At 42.9% G+C, this 18,641-nt stretch overlaps 1 protein-coding gene across 1 annotated transcript in view; it reads right to left on the bottom strand.

Moving 5' to 3' along the window:
* Window positions 1–18,641, bottom strand: part of CHN2 (chimerin 2) — a 304,184-nt gene that overhangs the window by 104,912 nt on the left and 180,631 nt on the right. The window contains exons 4-6 of the mRNA XM_086693622.1: window positions 6,654–6,685; window positions 2,763–2,876; window positions 672–957 (exon numbers count right to left, since the gene is read on the bottom strand). Of these exons, the coding sequence (XP_086549748.1) occupies window positions 672–957; window positions 2,763–2,876; window positions 6,654–6,685 (432 nt within the window). The remainder of the gene's footprint in view (window positions 1–671; window positions 958–2,762; window positions 2,877–6,653; window positions 6,686–18,641) is intronic.

Consider the following 18,641-nt stretch of genomic DNA (forward strand, 5'->3'; position numbering starts at 1 on the left):
CAGGAGAGGGCTGACCCGTGCATCTCACATGGTCGCTCAGTCCTAAGACACAAATACCATGTGTTTGCGTAGCTAGGTGGAACTAGAGGCAGCCAGGAAGGCCTCAAGTGGCATTAAAACCAAGGACTATTTTCATCACAAAACATTAATAAAGTGACAAATAATTATTTGTGAAGTCCTGGCTCCGGCCGTCGGAGTTTGGGCAAATCAATCCACATTTCCGGGCCTCAGTGAGAGCGGACGATTTCTTTTTTTTTTTTTTTTCCTTTCTTTCTTTCTTTTTTTTTTTTTTAATTTTTTTTACATTTATTTAATTTTGAGAGACAGAGTGAGACAAAGTGAGAGTGGGGGAGGGGCAGAGAGAGAGGGAGACACAGGATCAGAAGCAGGCTCCAGGCTCTGAGCTGTCAGCACAGAGCCCAACGTGGGGCTTGAACCTACAGACTGTGAGTTCATGACCTGAGCTGAAGTCGGACGCTCAACCGACTGAGCCACCCAGGCGCCCCTAGACTGGAGGATTTCTAAGGTTCCTTCTTGCACAAAATTCTAGATTTCTTTGGGCGGGGCTGGGTCTCTGCCAGCATTCTGGTCAATCACATACACAATGAATCAAGCCGTTATTCAGCATAGATTAAAAACAAGAAACTGTTTCTGTCACACGCACTGCTTACCTTTTCAACCGCCGTGTGTTCTTCATTTGCGACACTTGTTTTCCTTGATTCGTTCTTCGACCTGCTCAGCCTCCTGGATACTTTTTCTCTGAGCAGAGTGGCATATCCAATGTGTTCGTAAATGGGGTTTGTTGTCATTTTGGAAATGTATTCAGAAGCTTTTGTTTCTATGTACAGTGTTATCAAGCCGTCTGTGACCAGATCGTGAATCGATTCAAATCTCTTCTCGCCCACGAAGTGCTTTCCATCATAGAAGAGCCTGTAGTTTAAAGTCTGGTTTCCAAACCTGTCCCCAACAGATTGAGAAATCACAACAGTGTCAGAAGCAAGAGCAGTGAAGAAAATCAGCAACTAACAGTTTGTGGGCGTACTGTATGCTAGGTGCTGAACTAGATACTTGGCATGATTTCCGCCCCCCCCCCCCCCATCAAATTATCATAGAGAGCCTTTGAGACAGGTAGAATTACTATCCCCCACTTTACGGCTGAGAAATCGGAGATCTGAAGAGATCGGGTACCTGCTTGATGTTATGCCCCTGGAAAGAGGTAGGGGTGGGATTTAACAACCAGGCGGTCATATGGTATCATTTGACCGTAGAAATCACGAAGGCCGTTCGGCCCTGATCATCCTCATTTGTAAAAGGCAGAGGGTAGAGCCTGGTCTACAGATATTTTGCTTTTAAACTTCCGTGTCGAACACTGGCCACACCCCTCTCCCCCTCCCCTATGACCTGGCAATTGCCTCTGCAAGGCCTTGATGGGCCCTTTTTATTACATCTTTGACCGCCACCAGTCGAGGAGCTCATACTTCCCCCCATAGTTAGTGCCACGGAAGGGAGGTGAGGGGAGTTGGGTGAAGCTCCCTCCTGGAACTGCCATTGCCAGGGTCCTAGGGATCTGGGACCAATAAGGGACCTATAAGGTTCTTCCCCCTTTAGTACTGGTTGACCCCTCTTGGCCTTGGTCCTAGATCTCACAGCCCCTGCTTAGTTCCCCACTGGGGCTGCCAGCACTTGTTGCTGGAGAGCTGGGGGACTGGGGGATAGGAAAATACTTTGCACACCTCGGGCACTTACTAGCTTTTGAAGTACTTCCTTATATTGACATCATCTAAGATATGTTCCCTAGGTGCAACTTGGAAAGTGTTCCACAGCCACGATATTCAGATGTCACACTGAATACGCCATTGTGGGCTGGCTGGGACGTGTTTCCAAATGATACCATTCATGCTATGGAGAAAGGTCTTCCCGATTCCAAAGAGGTCATAAGTGAACTTCCAGAAGACAATTTGATCCTGGAATTGGATGCTTTCCCCAAACTTTATGGGATTGCCGTGAGAATCAACTGGCATCACATATTGGATCGAGCTTACAAAGGTGCGGAAAATGCAACGTTTTTCGGGCACTGTGATTTTTTCCAGTTCTTGTGATGTTGTGGTAAAAGGCTGCTGAGAACTCTGCTCCCACGGCTTGCTAGCAAAAAGCATCATGACTGCCACTGGGAGTCAATGGGACCCATGGGTCAACGTGATCCCTGAGAAAACCCCATGGACAAACTCCACGTCGGTCCAGACGCACATACACAACGTGAGGCGAAGACTTATGACAAGGGCTCCAGGGAACTAACTGAGGCAGGGGCGTCGCTCCCTCAGCTGGCTCAGTTTCAGGCAGAAGTGACTATAGGGGCGCTAAATTCCCAGATAGTTTTCCAGTTTACTGTGTGGGCAGAAACAGAACCTCTGTGCCCATCCTACTGACAACATCTGTAGCCTAAGAAGTGTATGAGCCTCTCATACGCTACTGATACTCTGTCAACAAAGCAAAAATAAAAAATAAGCCGTGGGGAATGGGGAGTGATAGGTTAATGGGTACAGAATTTCTGTTTGGGATGATGAAAAGGTCCTGGAAAGGCAATAATGGAGATGTTTGCATAACATTAAGAATGTACTTAACGCCACTGAATCGTACGCTTAAATCTGGCTAAGACGGTGAAATTTATGTTACATATATTTTACAGCAATAAAAAAAAAACGGGGAAAAGTAAATAAAGTCACTCATAAAGCAGCTGCAACAATGGATGGGATCAAGTTCACCTTAGAGCTAACGTGTAGCATCCTGGCTGGCGTTGGCTTTCTCTAAGAATGTAGGCGCCCTCCACGCCTCCGAGAAGCTCGTCTGCCTGCTCCCGGGAGATGATCCCATGAAACCTGAGGAGAGACAGACCGTCCTTGTTCTCGACTGACCACGTACAAAGTATGCACCACAAAGAGTGAGGCTAAAAAAGATGGTGGGGCCACACAGAACCCACTGACCCCGACTGGGAGGAAGAGGGGAATAGTGACCATATATCTTCAAGATGCCTTTGGAACCACTTCTCAGCAGGCACCAAACATATAAGGAGTATTCAGGTAGGCAAAACAAAGGAACAAACACCCAGTCCCCCTGGCTTTCTGCTACTGTCTTGCTCTCAGGCTGAAAATTAAAGTCAAAACAAAAAGCCAGGTGACGACGGCTCCTTCTTTAACCATGGGGAATAACAAAAGGGCAATTACCAACTTAGCTCTCAGTGCAAACACAGAAACTATGTATTGTCTGGATTGCTAATGAACACTATTGATTATCAACCTGCTCACTTCAGGTGCAGGGTGTTGTTAATTTTAGAGACTCATTCTCTGGACATAATAGCCAACTATAATCAACGCTCTTCTATTTCTTTTAATTTTGAGAGCAATCGCCTAGGGATAGGTTTTCAAAAATGTATGTATTTTTCTTTTTAAAGAACGTTTATTATTAGTTTTTTTTAATTTTAAAAGTAATACACATGCATGTAGAAAACACAGCGTATCTAGAGAGAATGCAGGCTTGGCCAATGACGGCTCTGCTCTGGAGGCAGATGTCTGAGACCCACGGAGTGGACAGTGACTCCTGGGAGCCAGGGGCAGGCACTGGACCACTTTCTCTCGTCTTTAAGTAAAGGCAGCTTCCCCTCCCCCACAACCCCCACCATCACTTATCAGAGAGTTGATCAATCCATGTGTCACAGGAGAGACAGAGTGAGGGTGAGGGAGGGGCAGAGAGAGAGGGAGACACAGAATCCGAAGCAGGCTCCAGGCTCTAGCTGTCAGCACAGAGCCCGTCGCGGGGCTCGAACCCACGGATGGTGAGATCATGACCTGAGCTGAAGTCAGACGCTTAACCGACCGAGCCACCCAGGCGCCCCTGGAAATTTTAAATTTAAATCCCAAGAGCCAACAAGTGGAGACCCTGGAGCAGCACCTCTCTGAAAGGAGCACGGATGTGGCATAAAAGCAACCTGACTGCCCCCAAAGAGACCAGCGTCCCCAATTCTTGCAAGAGGGAGACTTAGAGGAATTGGGGCAGAGCTCAGATGCAGGATTGGAACTGACGGATCTGTGTCCGGGACCCTGGAGCCAGAGCAGAGGGGTCTGGGGCTTTGTGCGGGCGGACACTGAACCCTGTGACCCTTGTGAGAACGGCTCCTGTGCAGTCTGAGCTGGGCTGACAGACCTGAAGGAACCCTGCAGATGCTGGGCCAGTGGAAGTGTGTGCAAAGAGCACGTGTGTGAGTGTGTCTATAAGAGACAGAGGTGGGAGGAGAGAATGGGTGTGTGTGGGCATGAGAGGGTGTGTGCATGAGAAAGAGTGTGTATGTGAGAGAAAGAGGGCACGTGTGTATATGAGTGTGTATGTGTGTGTATGAAAGACAGTGTATGTGTGAGAAAGCATGTGTGTATATATAAGAGAGTGTGTGTGAGACAGTATATGTGTGTGCATGAGAGTGTGTGTGTGAGAGCATGTGTACGTATGAGAGAACGTGTGTGCATGAGCGTGTATATGAGAGAAAGTGTGTGTGTGAAAGAAAGAGAGCATGTGTGTATATGAGACCATGTGTGCAAGAGAGAGACAATGTGTGTGTGTGTGTGTGTGTGGTGACAAGGACATGCTAAGGGGCAGGAGGGGCATTGGGCATCAGAAGACACTGGAGTCAGAAAGGACAAAAGCTGGTGCCCCGAGAGGTATGAGCCTGGGACATCCAGGACATCACCTGATGGTGGGCCAGGGCAGGGGAGGCCCACTCTCGGTGGGCAAGAGATATCCCAAACAGGCAGTTAGCCTGAATGCAGTCTTAACTCCCTTGACATGTTGAGGCGATAGCCCAGCAGCAGACGTCAAGTGTCAAGAACCAAGTTGAATTCAATTGTTCAAAAGAAGAAAATTACAGTTCTGTGAATCTAGGTTGTGGCTCATCATGCCCTTTACGCATGGGTTTAAAAATATCCATGATGTATATATCTTATGATCCCCTCTTTGAAGAAAGAAAGCGTGCACAGGAAAACACCGGAAGGAATGAGCTGAAGGGGAAAGTCAGCAGTGATTTCTCTCGTGGTGAGTTGTGAATGTTCCCTACCTTTCATAGCTATATGTTTTCTAATTTTCCCAAATTAGCGGATGTTAAGTTATTCATGTTTTAAGAATAAAATGCTTATGCACAGGGAGGCAATTCAAAAGTTAAAAGAGGTAAAAATGTAAACAGTCCTGAGTATAAACTCTCTTCCCGTCACGGTATCCGTTGTCAACAGTTTGCGACTCCTAGTAGGAAACAAAAATGCATATATGTTTCCTGAAGAGAGCATATATTACTTTTCGAACGGAATGAAAACCTTTTATTTTTAAAAGGGAAAGGGAAACACGGAATCTGAAGTTTTAAAGCTAATTTCCCTCTAATACAAAAGTCTTTTTTTTTTTCCTTTTGTGGTTAAGAGAATGTTTCTTTGCTGTCCTCTCACTACATAGTTTTTGTGGATTGGGGATTGGAAAACAGTAACTAAAAGGTCATCCAACAAAAGTGTTACGTGATACAGAAAATGCACAATAGAGATCCTTTTGCAATTCACATGCAAAAGTGTCCCATTTGAGAAATCCAAATCAGTATACTGAAGTAAGGAGCCATCCTACAACTAACTAGGTTAGATGTTAGGGATGTGGGGATGTGCGAGCAGAGGCCAGTGCTCCCTGGCGGGGAGCCCAGGGTGCTGGTTGAATTCCCAAGGCTGGGAAGTAAGGCTCAGAAATGCAGTCGTGGCCATTAGGAAGTGACTGCCAGGCTGGGACATGTAACAGGGTCATCCATCATGAAGATGAGGTCCTTATGGGGAAGGGGATAGAGGAAGGAGGTTTGGATTGGTCAGGAGAGCTTAGGAGGTGGACCTGACCTCCTAAAGAGACTGCGGCTCCTAAGGCCCCCGGGTTGGACATGGGAAGCAAGCGAGCTGTGCACCTGACCCCCCGCATGGGCTGCTCTGTCTGTGCTTTATAAGCTGCTCCATACGCCGCAGCCTGAGACTGAGAATTCTTTTTATGGCATGCCTATTTGCTCTCCGGTAGGCTTCTGAGAAAAGGAAACAACAGGAGTTGAAAGTAAGAGGGAGATGGGAGGAAATAATCATTATGGGATTGAGGCAATTTGGCTAATACATCCAAGTCCAGAGAAATCATCATTGTGGTTTTATGAGACCGCAGGGAAATGAGGTGACTTTTCCAGGCTGCCTTTACTGAGGTACATGAAAATAAAGAATTCAGCTACGCGGTTTACAATCTCTGACACTCTAAATGTTTATGCAGTACCAAGGTAGAAAATGAAATAAAATACGAACAGAGGCTCAGTCATGGAAAATGCTGCCTTACGTTTCAAATACTTGCCAGAAACTCAGTGGCTGCTGTACTGGCGAGAACTACAGCAGGAGATACTGTCCCTTCCACGTTAATGGCAGCCAAGCACCTGAGTCTTATAAAGAAAATTCAATACAAAGGGGTCTGATTGCATTTATCCTTATTATTAAACACTTGCACAATGGACATTTGATGAAGACCACATATTAGAAGATTTTTAATATTTAATATTTCAATGACACACGAAACGACACTTATTACATTATTAAAACAAAGAATAGCATGATACATACTCTCTTCCATAATATTTTGGTCTGTTCTCCACCTACATTAAAAAGAAGAAAAATATTAATAATGCATTCGAATTCAAATCAGATAGATAAAAATGCTATTCACATGAACGTAGCTAATCCTGATAGTAACTTTTATTACAGTTTTTACTCCTCAAATCAGAGATCCGTGAGACCACAGAGTTAACCAGTGCATTCCTCTATCTTGGATAGGAGTGATGTAGAATCATCATATTTCTCTAATCATTAGGCTCATTCCCCACCTAAACTCAACCACCCAATAAAGGAATTTTCAAAGGAAACAAAGGGAAATATTAAGAACTTTATAAAGATATTACAAGGCATCATCCGGAAAAAGAAAATGAATAAAACACAAGCATTTAGTTAAATCTTCATCCAATTGTTTCATTATGTAGTCATAATAAAAATAAGTGTACCTGTATCTAAAAATAATTTGGTCTCTTTCCAGATCAAATCGATACTCTTTATTTTTAAACAAATGGCTAATGGTCTGAAATTCACTTGACACCAGAGGCAAGATACAGAGGACAACATTTACGGCTTAACTAAACATCATAAGCATCCCAGAAAACATTCTGCAATCACATTTTGAGCTGTTGGATCATCTCATTTGGTTTTTAGCACATATGTATATGATAATCTACTTTCTTGAGAACTTTGTTTTCTTATGTTCGTGGTGTTAGAATTGGTAAGAAATTAACATGAATTCTCACGCTCAGCTTTTGTTCTCCTAATCTAACTCCAGGGACACTGAAAATAGAGTAGAGCCACATTAAGTCATGGATTTTCGCTGATGGTTATGACAGCAAGTTTATGTTTATTTACTAGAGGAGAATGTGAGTCTGGCAACCATTTCATTTGCTGTCATTTCTGTCCACAATCAGATGGGCAGTTTTTTCAGCAGGGCTCACTGGCACAGTGGAGGGATTTCAGGGTCCTGGGCAGTTTCTTGGCTTCCCTTCACTCTCCAAAGGATGCAGGGGGATTTGAGTGGGCAGTCAGGAGCCATAGAGCAGAGGAAAAGGTTCAGAAAGGGAGAGTTGAGGACCACATTCACAAGCCTGCCTCGGACAAGCCTCACTGGTATAAAACTCATCATCTAGACACGTCTAAATATATGTTCACTCTTCTGTGCATTTCACACTTGAAAAGCACTGAACCAAGAGGGGGCGTTCATAACTCTTAACATTCAAGGTTTGAAGTCTGCTCTGTGTCATTTACAAAGGAAGATCTAAATAATATCATTAACAGAAGCACAAAGTGTGTAAAAGGCACCTTGTTATCGGATGTGTACCATTACTCTACATGCTGGGAAGCTTTTTGATAGGAGTTGAATATGTTGTCATTTATATCATTCTATTAGCTTTCAAAGTTCTTTCTTACTTTTATGATCCTGTACCTAGGTATCTGCAACACCAACATGCCATAGAAGAAATTTAGACTAGAAAAATCAATGGAAGGAAGTAATATACAACGGGCAAGATATCTCTCCGATCTTTGAGAGTCAATTTTCCATTCCTTTGAAATGACTCCCTATGTCTAAGGACAGCTTTATTTCCATCCTTTTGGCTGTGCCATAATAGACATTTGCAAATCTGGGGTTATCTCCCAGCCCGACCCCCCAGTTCTCGTCTCTTATCTCCCCGAAAGGGAAGAATAATTCATCTAACTTTCAGGATAGACAGCATGGAAGATAGAGCCTACCGCTAACTCCTGGCATGTAAATAAGTAGTTCATGAGTGTCGAATTTGACTCCTGAGAAGATAACAAATTGCTTTCGGTTCATTCGTCAATCATAAAAATACATGGCACGCTTATTATGTTCAGGGTTCTGTGCTCAGCCCTGCATTGTTCATGAAACAATAACCTCAAAGGTGCGGAGAGGAAAGGTCTGAGGAGCTCGGGAGTGTTCTGCTCTTGCAGCAGGAGGAAACACGTGGGAAATCTACCATAGGCCCCCAAAAACAAAAGTCAGTACTTACGGTGCCTTGCGGGATACCAAATAAGATCCTGCCTGTTAGAGGACAGGTTGACCTAAATGAGGGACAGATCCGCTTATGGGAACCACGAGAATATACAAGAGCACTGATTTGTGAGGGACAGACCACACATGGAATCGAGCCACGGAACAGGTCCCAAATATTGCACGGGATGTATACTAAAATATTACTCTTTGTTTATCTGAAGTTCAAATTTAACTAGGCATTCCGTTTTTCTTTCTTTTTTTTTTTCCCTAAATCTGGCAACCCTATAGGAAGAAAGGAAAGGTGGAGAGGTCCGAGGCAGGCAAGAGAGAGGATGTGGTCATTCATCTGGTAGCCCTGGTAGGGGCTGTTTTGATAGCAATCTGATTCAATCTTGGATACCTTTGTCGTCTCTGCCTTTCTTACAGAAAATAGAGCTGGCCTTATTAATGTTAACAAGAGAGAGAGCAGCTGGGATTTACAAAAAAAAAAGCACAACAAAGAAAAACTTCTCTTCCTAAACTTTTTGCTCACAGGAGTCTAAACATAGTCTCTCTCTCTCCACACTTCACTAAGCTTTTAACCAGTCAAGAGCTTAAATTAAGTGAAATGGCCCTGGGAAAATCATAGAACATCCACATGTTTTCAAAGTGGATAATACCGGGTCCTCAGATCCAGACAAAACTAGTCAGCTGGATGTCAGGACTCCCAGGAATAAAGGCGCTGACTAGATAGACTAGTAACGTCTACACTGTGACCCAGTAATGCCTGAAGAAGCCTGGTTCAGTCCCCAGGTGCGGCTCTGTGTCAGCCATCGATGGAATCAGGACTGACTCGTGAAACGTGGATTTATTAAAAAAGACGTAGCACCTGAATTTCAGTTTCCAATTGTACGAGATTCTTTTCAGCGAATGAGAGAGAAGACAGTTGATAAATAAAAAAGGAAAGCAGCTCAGAAGCTCTTCTCACATTCTCTTTGAAAATTAGGTTTGTTGAAATCAAGAACTTGCTTTAAAAAAAAAAAAAATAGAGGGCTTATTGAGGTAGTCACATGGATTCAGGAAGGGATAAAAATGCAACATATCCCAACATGAAAGAAGGTTGGTTCTGGAGCATTCCTGCCATTTCATAATCTAATCCTGATTATCTCAGGATAAGAACTCGAGTTGGACAACCCATCATCTTGGGGAGCCTGGGCACTGAGGATACGACTCACAGAAATTGCATCTGCAATGCCAGATGAGTTAGTTAGTGCTCTAACTCCAAGCAGAAAGAAGCTCACCATTTTAGGAAAACAAAACAAAACAAAAATCTGATAATTTGTAGATATATTGCTGAACCCTAAAATACTGGATTCGTAGCTGATCTACCGGGTTCAGAAAGGAACGCCTCTCTTTACAGAAGAACAACACGCAGATGATCTGTGGAACAAGCAAACACATGACATGGGTCCTCCCGAAGTTCAGGTGAATTCAGTATGTGTGGTGGAACCATGCTGATTCTTTTTAAAAATGTAATTGAAGATTTTATTCTACATGCGCATCATCTATGGGAGAAGAGTCCCCCAGGGTGGGCAACACTCGCCATCGATGTCACTCTTGACCATAGCACTTTTGGAATTCCTCTTTTGTGACTTAGATTTTACTACCTTTCTCTAGAATATCCTTACAGCTGCCTTTCTCAAAGTGTGGTCTGGTCATTCAAAACAGAAACTTCAGGGTGCTTCGTAAAGATTACAGATTCCTGATCCGTATCTCAGACCAACTGAACCAGAACGAAGGTGGGGGAGCTGCGATGTGTTATTTGATTAATCCCCCAGGTGATATTTACACATACAGTAAAGTCAGAGTCATCAGCTTATAGAAACCGTATATTTGTGTTTTGAGTTGAGAGTAGATGTTATTTCGGCAAACAGGCAGAAGTTACTACTCCGAGCCACATTCAGCGAAAAGGGAAGTGATCCAACTAGGAAATACATTTGAGACAAGAATGAGGCATGACCCTAAGATAATAAAATCTGCACTGTGCCTTGTTCTGAAGGTATTTTAGGAGACAGTCCCAACATGCTCTGAGCAATGGGAACTCAGCAGAAATAAAAGCACAGATTCCCAAGATGATGGATTCTATTTTAAATAGAAAAAAATTTGTCCAAAAATATCAATTTCTCCAGTATTACTAAAATGCCTTTAAATAACTATATAAGAATCTGATAAGAATTTCTCTTTTTTTAAAAATTTTTTAACGTTTATTTATTTTTGGGAGAGAGAGAGAGAGAGAGAGAGAGAGAGAGGGAGAGAGAATATGAGTGGGGGAGGGGCAGAGAGAGAGGGAGACACAGAATCTGAAACAGGCTCCAGGCTCTGAGCTGTCAGCACAGAGCCTGATGTGGGGCTCGAACTCACGAACTCACATAATATATGTCTTTAAAGAATAATCTATCTTATGACTTTATAGTCACACCTCAAATATAATTATTGCCAGTACTGTGACTATTGAAAATGGGTTTAGTCCTGTCTAGTCCTGTCCATACTCCGTACACACCATGTTTCTACTCATCTACAGCCAATGCAGACGGTCTGGCTTCCCTGCCAAATGGTCTCATCACCCCACATTCATCCTATGTTCCAATCAAATGAAATTACTTGTAGTTCCATAATTTGCTCTCTGCCATATGTCCATTGTTTTTCATACGTTCTGATTTCAGATCTTGAACTCCCTTCTAATAAAATAGCGGCAGATCACGTGACTGTTGAAAGGGGAGGCTCTAGACTCAGGCTGCTTGGCTTTGACGCCAAATCCGTGTATCCCTAAGCAAGTTACGAATCTCTCTGTCCCTTGGTTTCCTCGTCTTTAAAATGGAGATGATAGGGGCGCCTGGGTGGCTCAGTCGGTTGGGCATCCGACTTCGGCTCAGTCATGATCTCGCGGTTTGTCAGTTCGAGCCCCGCGTCGGGTTCGGGGCTGACAGCTCGGAGCCTGGAGCCTGCTGCGGATTCCGTGTCTCCGTCTCTCTCTGCCCCTCCCCCACTTGTGCTCTGTCTCTATCAGAAATAAATATAATGTAAAAAATAAGTAAAATAAAATGGAGATGATAATAAAAGTAACTGCCTCATTGAGCTGTTGTAATAATTAAATGAGTTATGTTTGCAGCAGTGTCTGGGACCCAGAGCACTTCAATGACTACTAACTATCACTGGTATCCAGAAAGGGCCTCCCTGCACAGAAAGAAAAGTTAGGCCCACTCTTTTTTTTTCCCCCTTTAATTATTTATTTTTAAATTTTTTATTCAAGTGTAATTAACATAGAGTCTTAGATCAAGGCTCATTCTTTTCTGTGCTCTTACAACTCTTTTTATAAGATTTTAAATAGCTACTTGTCCATTTCTTCTCTGACTAGGAGTGTCTGAAGCAGCAATTTTGGTCTTCATAATCATTGCATTCCCAGGATTTAGCTCCACGTCTGGCACAGAATGAGCGCAGGCATGCATTCTCTGAATCTAATTTACTCCTAAAAATGTGTTGGGCGGCAGAGGTTCAAATAGCAAAAGCCTATATTCCATTATTTTAAATAGAAAAAAAGGTTCAAAAATATCAATTTCTCCAATATTACTAAAATGCCTGTAAATAAGTATATAAGAATCTGTTTAAGAATTTTTTTTAATTTTTTTTTAACGCTTATTTATTTTTGAGAGAGCGAGAGAGAAAATGAATGAGTGGGGGAGGGGCAGAGAGAGAGGGAGACACAGAATCTGAAACAGGCTCCAGGCTCTGAGCTGTCAGCACAGAGCCCGACGCGAGGCTCGAACTCACGAACTGGGAGATCATGGCCTCAGCCAAAGATCATGCTTAACCAACTGGGCCACCCAGGTGTCCCAAGAATTTCTGCCTAGTATAAAATACTTAACCCCCAATTACATAATTGTTTAACCCTTAATGGCGTAGTTAACAGGTATATTTGTGTGCAGTCCCTTGCTGAATAGAAGAGAATCCTCATTATCCTATACTGAGCAGATACTGTTAAAAAAAAAAATACTATCTGGATGAGACCTGAATTGGTAATGCCCCCAGGTGTCTGGTCTAAAGAAACACCAAAGGGCTAAACCCTCAGGAAAAAGTGGAGAGAGTTATGGATACAATGTGCTTAAACACAAGGTCGATCAGAACAGTGACCCAGGAGAGAAGCCCCCTTCCGTCTTCTAGCTCCCCTGCCACTACTCCAAGCGTGATCCGGGGACCCATAGCATTGGCATCACCTCGGAGCTTGTTAGAAGTGCAGAATCCGCATTTCGAAGGGGACTCGCATACACATTAAAGTTTGAGATGGGGCCACGCTTCTCATCTGATGGTAGCAGGTGAGAACTTGTTATAGCAGGCTTTTAGCCAGGAGAATGATTTTGGCTAAAACTTTCTGTTAAGTTGCTATAGCAAATAGCCTGATAGTGAGCGTTTGGAGAGCAAAGTATGCCCGTACTCATGACATGTTTGCAGAAAGAATGAGGCAAAGATTATGAAGGCAGAGCCCTGGTGTCAATTCAATTGCTGTGTGACCCTGAGGAGGTTATTAAACTTCTTTGTGTCTCATTTCCCTCAATTTTCAATAAAGCCGGAGTTATAAAAATGTGCGATTTTAATAAAGCTCAGATGAGATAATGCGTGTAAGAAATCGTGGGGCTCGGAACATCGTGGTAAGCGGTTCACAAGTAGTCGCGGGGCTACTCTGTGCCAGCAGCTGTGCTGAGGGTTCTACGTGTTTATCTCATTTCTGTCCCCAAGCAGCCCTATGAGGTAAGTGAGTGCTATTATTTTGCAGACAGCGACTAAACAACTCGACTGAGGTCAGTGCCTTCACACCCAGCACAGACACCTTTAACTACTGCGATTCCCAGCTTCTCCAGCGTAGACATGAACCAACGCCGATGCCTTTGTTGGCTATCACACAGTTCTACATCTGGGTTAAATATGAGATTATCTGAATTGTCCTTAACTTTTCTTTGCCAGGACTGAACACTCTAAAATCTCTTTGGAATGAACTGAATTCTGTCAACGAGGTAACAAATGAGAATTTGGGGGGATAGTGTCGTGATATTTTGAGTCTCTCGACTGTTTCCCTGTGATTTAAAATTTTATGGATTCCAAGCTACCTGGTTTAGTTTCCAATTTACTCCTCTAATTTGAAGGAGTAATTCTCAGCATTTTGCAAAGCTTGAGAGAACAGGAGGGTGACAGCTGCATAGTGAGAGACAGGAAGCCTAATCCTTAAATGAGTTTGCTTTATAGTCAGATTATCATTGCCCTAGATAAACACAAGTTCTTTTATATTCAACACAAAGACATTTAAAGAATATCGTGAGTCCTCTGTAAACAAGGTTTCCAATTATTGAAAAAACAAAGCTTTTATAATCCCTCAGCAGCTGGTATATGTTAAGTTTTTACTTAATAGAAATAATTTTAAAACCCAATTTAGCAGCCTCCTACACAGGCAGTTAGACTGCTGAATTTTCTGAGATACAGATCGAGTTCAGGAGAAAAGACTTTGACGGGGAGATTCATATTGGTGATATTAGGGAATTTTATCCAGAAAAAAAAACAAATATAGATAATCCCCTTCTAATTAAAAAATCAAAGTTCTTTATTGAAAAGGAGAGAAAGAAAATGCAAGTCCTGAAATTTATCTTCTTGTAGTCAAAGTGCATAGTATAGAATGAAAATTGAGGAAACTTTAAAATCTCCTGTTTCTTTTCATCTAGAATCTAAGGCTTTATTTTTCCTCTTTTTTTTTAAGTTTATTTATTTATTTTGAGAGAGAGAAAGAGAGACCGAGAGAGAGAGAGACAGAGGCAGAGACAGAGAGAGAAAGACAGGGAGAGCAAGCAGGGGAGGGGCAGAAAGAGAGGGAGAGAGAATCCCAAGTAGGCTCCAAGCTGTCAGTGCAGAGTCTGAGGTGGGGCTCGATCTCACAAAATGTGAGATCATGACCTGCGTCGGAATCAAGAATCAGACACTTAACCAACTGAGCCACCCACATACCCCTAAGGCCTTATTTTTCCTTACGGCATTACTTTAAAGCTTTCAAAATTCAGATGGGGACACCGATGGGCTAAATTCTTTCCTGTTTTGATTATAATATATTATAAAAACACCTACTGGTGAGTCTTTCTGTAATAAACCTCCTTAAAAGGTTACCAAACAGCTTTGCGAAGTTCTATAAATTAGACACAAATCAGGCACTTTAGTAACTTTGGTGTAAATACTCTGCTAATTTATTTTTTTTTTCAACGTTTTTTTTTTTTTTTTTGGGACAGAGAGAGACAGAGCATGAATGGGGGAGGGGCAGAGAGAGAGGGGGACACAGAATCGGAAACAGGCTCCAGGCTCCGAGCCATCAGCCCAGAGCCTGACGCGGGGCTCGAACTCACGGACCGCGAGATCGTGACCTGGCTGAAGTCGGACGCCCAACCGACTGCGCCACCCAGGCGCCCCAATACTCTGCTAATTTATAGACAGACACTGTGTATCAGATTAGAGGTGCTCAGGACCAAAGCTGCTCCCACTCATTCGATTTGTTTTCCGCCTCCTTTTTTTTTTTTTTTTTTCCTTCAGATTTTCCCCGGAGTTGTGATTTAAAAATCAGTGATAATATTAGAACAAAGAAGAAGTAAAAGAATTTTCTTAGACCAGTGGGCCTCAATTGGGAGGGTGGGGGGGGGGGTGTTTTTTCCTGGCGGATATTTGCTGATGTCTGGAGATAGTTTTGACTATCATGAGGGGAGGTGCTACTGGAATATAGTGGGGCAGAGTCCAGGGATGTTGGTAAAGTCCTGCAACACATAGGACAGACCCTCTACAATAAAGAATTTATCCCACCACAAATATTATGGTGCCAAGGATGAGAAACCCTCTTTTATTATTTTTTAATTTTTTAATGTTTTTATTTATTTTTGAGACAGAGAGAGACACAGCATGAGAAGGGGAGGGGCAGAGAGAGAGGGAGACACAGAATCCAAAGTTCGACGCGGGGCTCGAACTCACGGACCGTGAGAACATGACCCGAGCCGAAGTCAGACGCTTAACCAACTGAGCCACCCAGGGGCCCCTGAGAAACCCTCTTGTAGACAAAAAAAGGATTTTGTCCTCTTGTGCATGCCCAAGAAAGGTTTTTCAAAAAAAAATTTTTTTGGACCAAAATACTAACAAGCAATAAATACTTTAAATACAGAGTAAAAAGAAAATAAAAGGAAATATTTGTTTGTGAGAACAATAATAATTCATAAAAGTAGCTTTTAAGAAAAGGCAGACATTCTTCCAACTACTCAGGGAAATAGCTCAGGTAACTACCACACTGAACAGACTAACATGTCAAAACTTTAATAAGGAAATCCCCTTGCCTCGCTTGGAAAAATTGTAAACAATCTGAAATATAAAAAAAAGAAAAACACTAAAGGAAAAATTTAAGTTATTACTGGGAGTAACCATCCATGATATGCATACATATGAACTAATGTTTAAATCCCTTACTGCTATGGGATTTCATGCCTCACAGCATGTTGTTTTGAAACTCTGCTCTGATTACTGGGTTGGAAACAAAATTTCCACCACACCTGGCTCCCCCAGTCACAGAGGAACCTTTCCACCCCGGGGGAGCCGAAGCATTGCCTGAGTGGCTGTCCAGTGCCTGAGTGATGTCCTGATTTCCTAGGTTTCGTTACAGAAGCAACCATACAAAATCATCTTCAAAAAAGGAGAAGGTGTGGGGCTCCTGGGTGGCTCAGTCGGTTGTGCGTCCGACTTCGGCTCAGGTCATGATCTCATAGCTAGTGAGTTTGAGCCCCGCGTCGGGCTCTGTGCTGACAGCTCGGAGCCTGGAGCCTGCTTTGGATTCTGTGTCTCCCTCTCTCTCTGCCCCTAACCCACTCGCGTTCTGTCTCTGTCTCTCTCAAAAATAAACAAACATTTAAAAAGTTAAAAATAAATAAATGAAAGAAGAAGGTGAATTGCCCAAATTAGTTATATTTGGATTTGAAAAATAACGAAAGGGCAACTACACCCAGACACACACACATTCAAACACCCCACCTCGCACCTCAGCCCTTTGTTCCTGGTTCTGGTTTTCTCTAGGTTCAGATCTAGTGACACTGACTTAGAATCCAGATAAGGGCAGGGCTCAGGAGGAGCAGAGGAGGCTCCAATACTTAAAAGGCACCTTCAGTATGTGTGCTGCTCTTTTCCCAAAAGGCAAGTTACACAGCAATTAATATTCCCTTTTTGCAGATGAGGAGAGGAAGGCCCATATGGTTACATTACTTGAAGATCACACACAAGCATGGGGAGGAGATCCAAACCAACATCTGATTGATGCCAAATTCCATATTCTTTTTTTTACACCAAGAGCAAGGGAAACTGTCCAGAGGACAACAGAGGGGACGCACTCATGAAGAACATTGATTCTGCTATCATAAATAGATAGGTTGACCCCCAAATCGTTAAACTCTTAAAAGTGCCCATTCCGGAGACCTGTGTGAGCTGTTACCAGAAGACCTTCTATCACATCTAATGGCCAACCTCCTTTACCCTTCATCCCTCTGAATGGTACCACCAGAGTATCATCCACCTAGTGTCCAAGCCAGAAATTGTCACCCCAGATTCCTTCCTCTCTCCCGATCCCACTTGGACTCTGCCTCTAAATCCTGTCCATTGTATGTGATTCCTTAATTACTCTTGAAGCCGTCTCTTTCTTTCCACGTCCACTGTAGTGTCTATTTACCCAAAGCACTCAACTAATATTTTTATAGGTTTTCCTGTCTATACTTGTATCACCTTCCAATCTATCTGAAGTCAGAAAATGCAAATCTCGTCAAGTTCTCTGCTTAAAATTTTTCATTGGCTCCCTGATGCCTAGTAGTCAAACCTATACCACTCAGTGCATCCTTCCCAGACCACCCTACTTAGAAGTGGTACCTCTTTGCCTTGGCATACCCGATGTCTCCTTTCTGGCTTATTTTTTCCATGCCATTTGTCATCATCTGAGATACTATGTATTGTGTGTATGTGTGTGTGTGTGTGTGTGTGTGTGTGTGTGTGTGTGTGTGTTTGGCCAATCTTTCCCTTTCAAATGGCAACTACACAAGGCCAGAAATTTTTGTGTTTTGCTTATTACTGTTATCCCCAGAGCCTAGAACAGAGCTGGCACAGAGTAGGTGCTCAATAAATACTTGTTCAATGAATAAATGAATGGCATACAGGATTTTCCTAGGACGGTCTTGCTTGTGTATCCAGACTATGTCCCTACCATCACAATACTCTTGCCCTGAACATCCTTATTCCCCAATTCTTTATGTCCCTACCACAGAGATACCTACAGTTTCTGAAACACATCCGGGCTAGTCATACATCCTGGTCATTCTTTGGACCGGAGATTTCCTCCATGTGGAATTCTAATACTTGCTCTCCAACCCATCTATGCCTTAACCTGGCAAAATCTCAATGACTTAAAAAGAAGAGGTAAATTGTCTATTTGTTAATTTATTTAAGTGTAATTAACATGCAGTGTTATATTAGTGTCAGGTGTACAATATAGTGATTCAACAATTCTATGCATTACTCAGTGCTCTCATCACAATGAGTGTACCCTTGATCCTCTTTACCTAATTCACCCATGTCACCATCCACCTGCCTCTGATAAGCTATCGGTTCCCTATATTTAGAGTCTGGATTTTTCCCTTGTTTTGTTTAAGTTCCACATATGAGTGAAATCATACGGTAGGTGTCTTTCTCTGCTTATTTCACTTAGCATGATACCCCCCGAGGTCCACCCATGTTGTTGCAAATGGTAGGGTTTCATTCTTTATGGCTGAGTAATATTCCATTGTGTATAGCTACTGCCTCTTCTTTATCCATTCATCTATTGATGGACACTTGGCTTGCTTCCATTTTGGCTATTGTAAATAATGCTGCAATAAACATAGGGGTGCACGTATCTTCTTGAATTAGTGTTTTGTATTCTTTGGGGA

The sequence above is a fragment of the Puma concolor genome, chromosome A2, assembly GCF_028749965.1.
Source record: "Puma concolor isolate L17-30 chromosome A2, mPumCon1.1.hap2, whole genome shotgun sequence".
Taxonomy (NCBI): domain Eukaryota; kingdom Metazoa; phylum Chordata; class Mammalia; order Carnivora; family Felidae; genus Puma; species Puma concolor.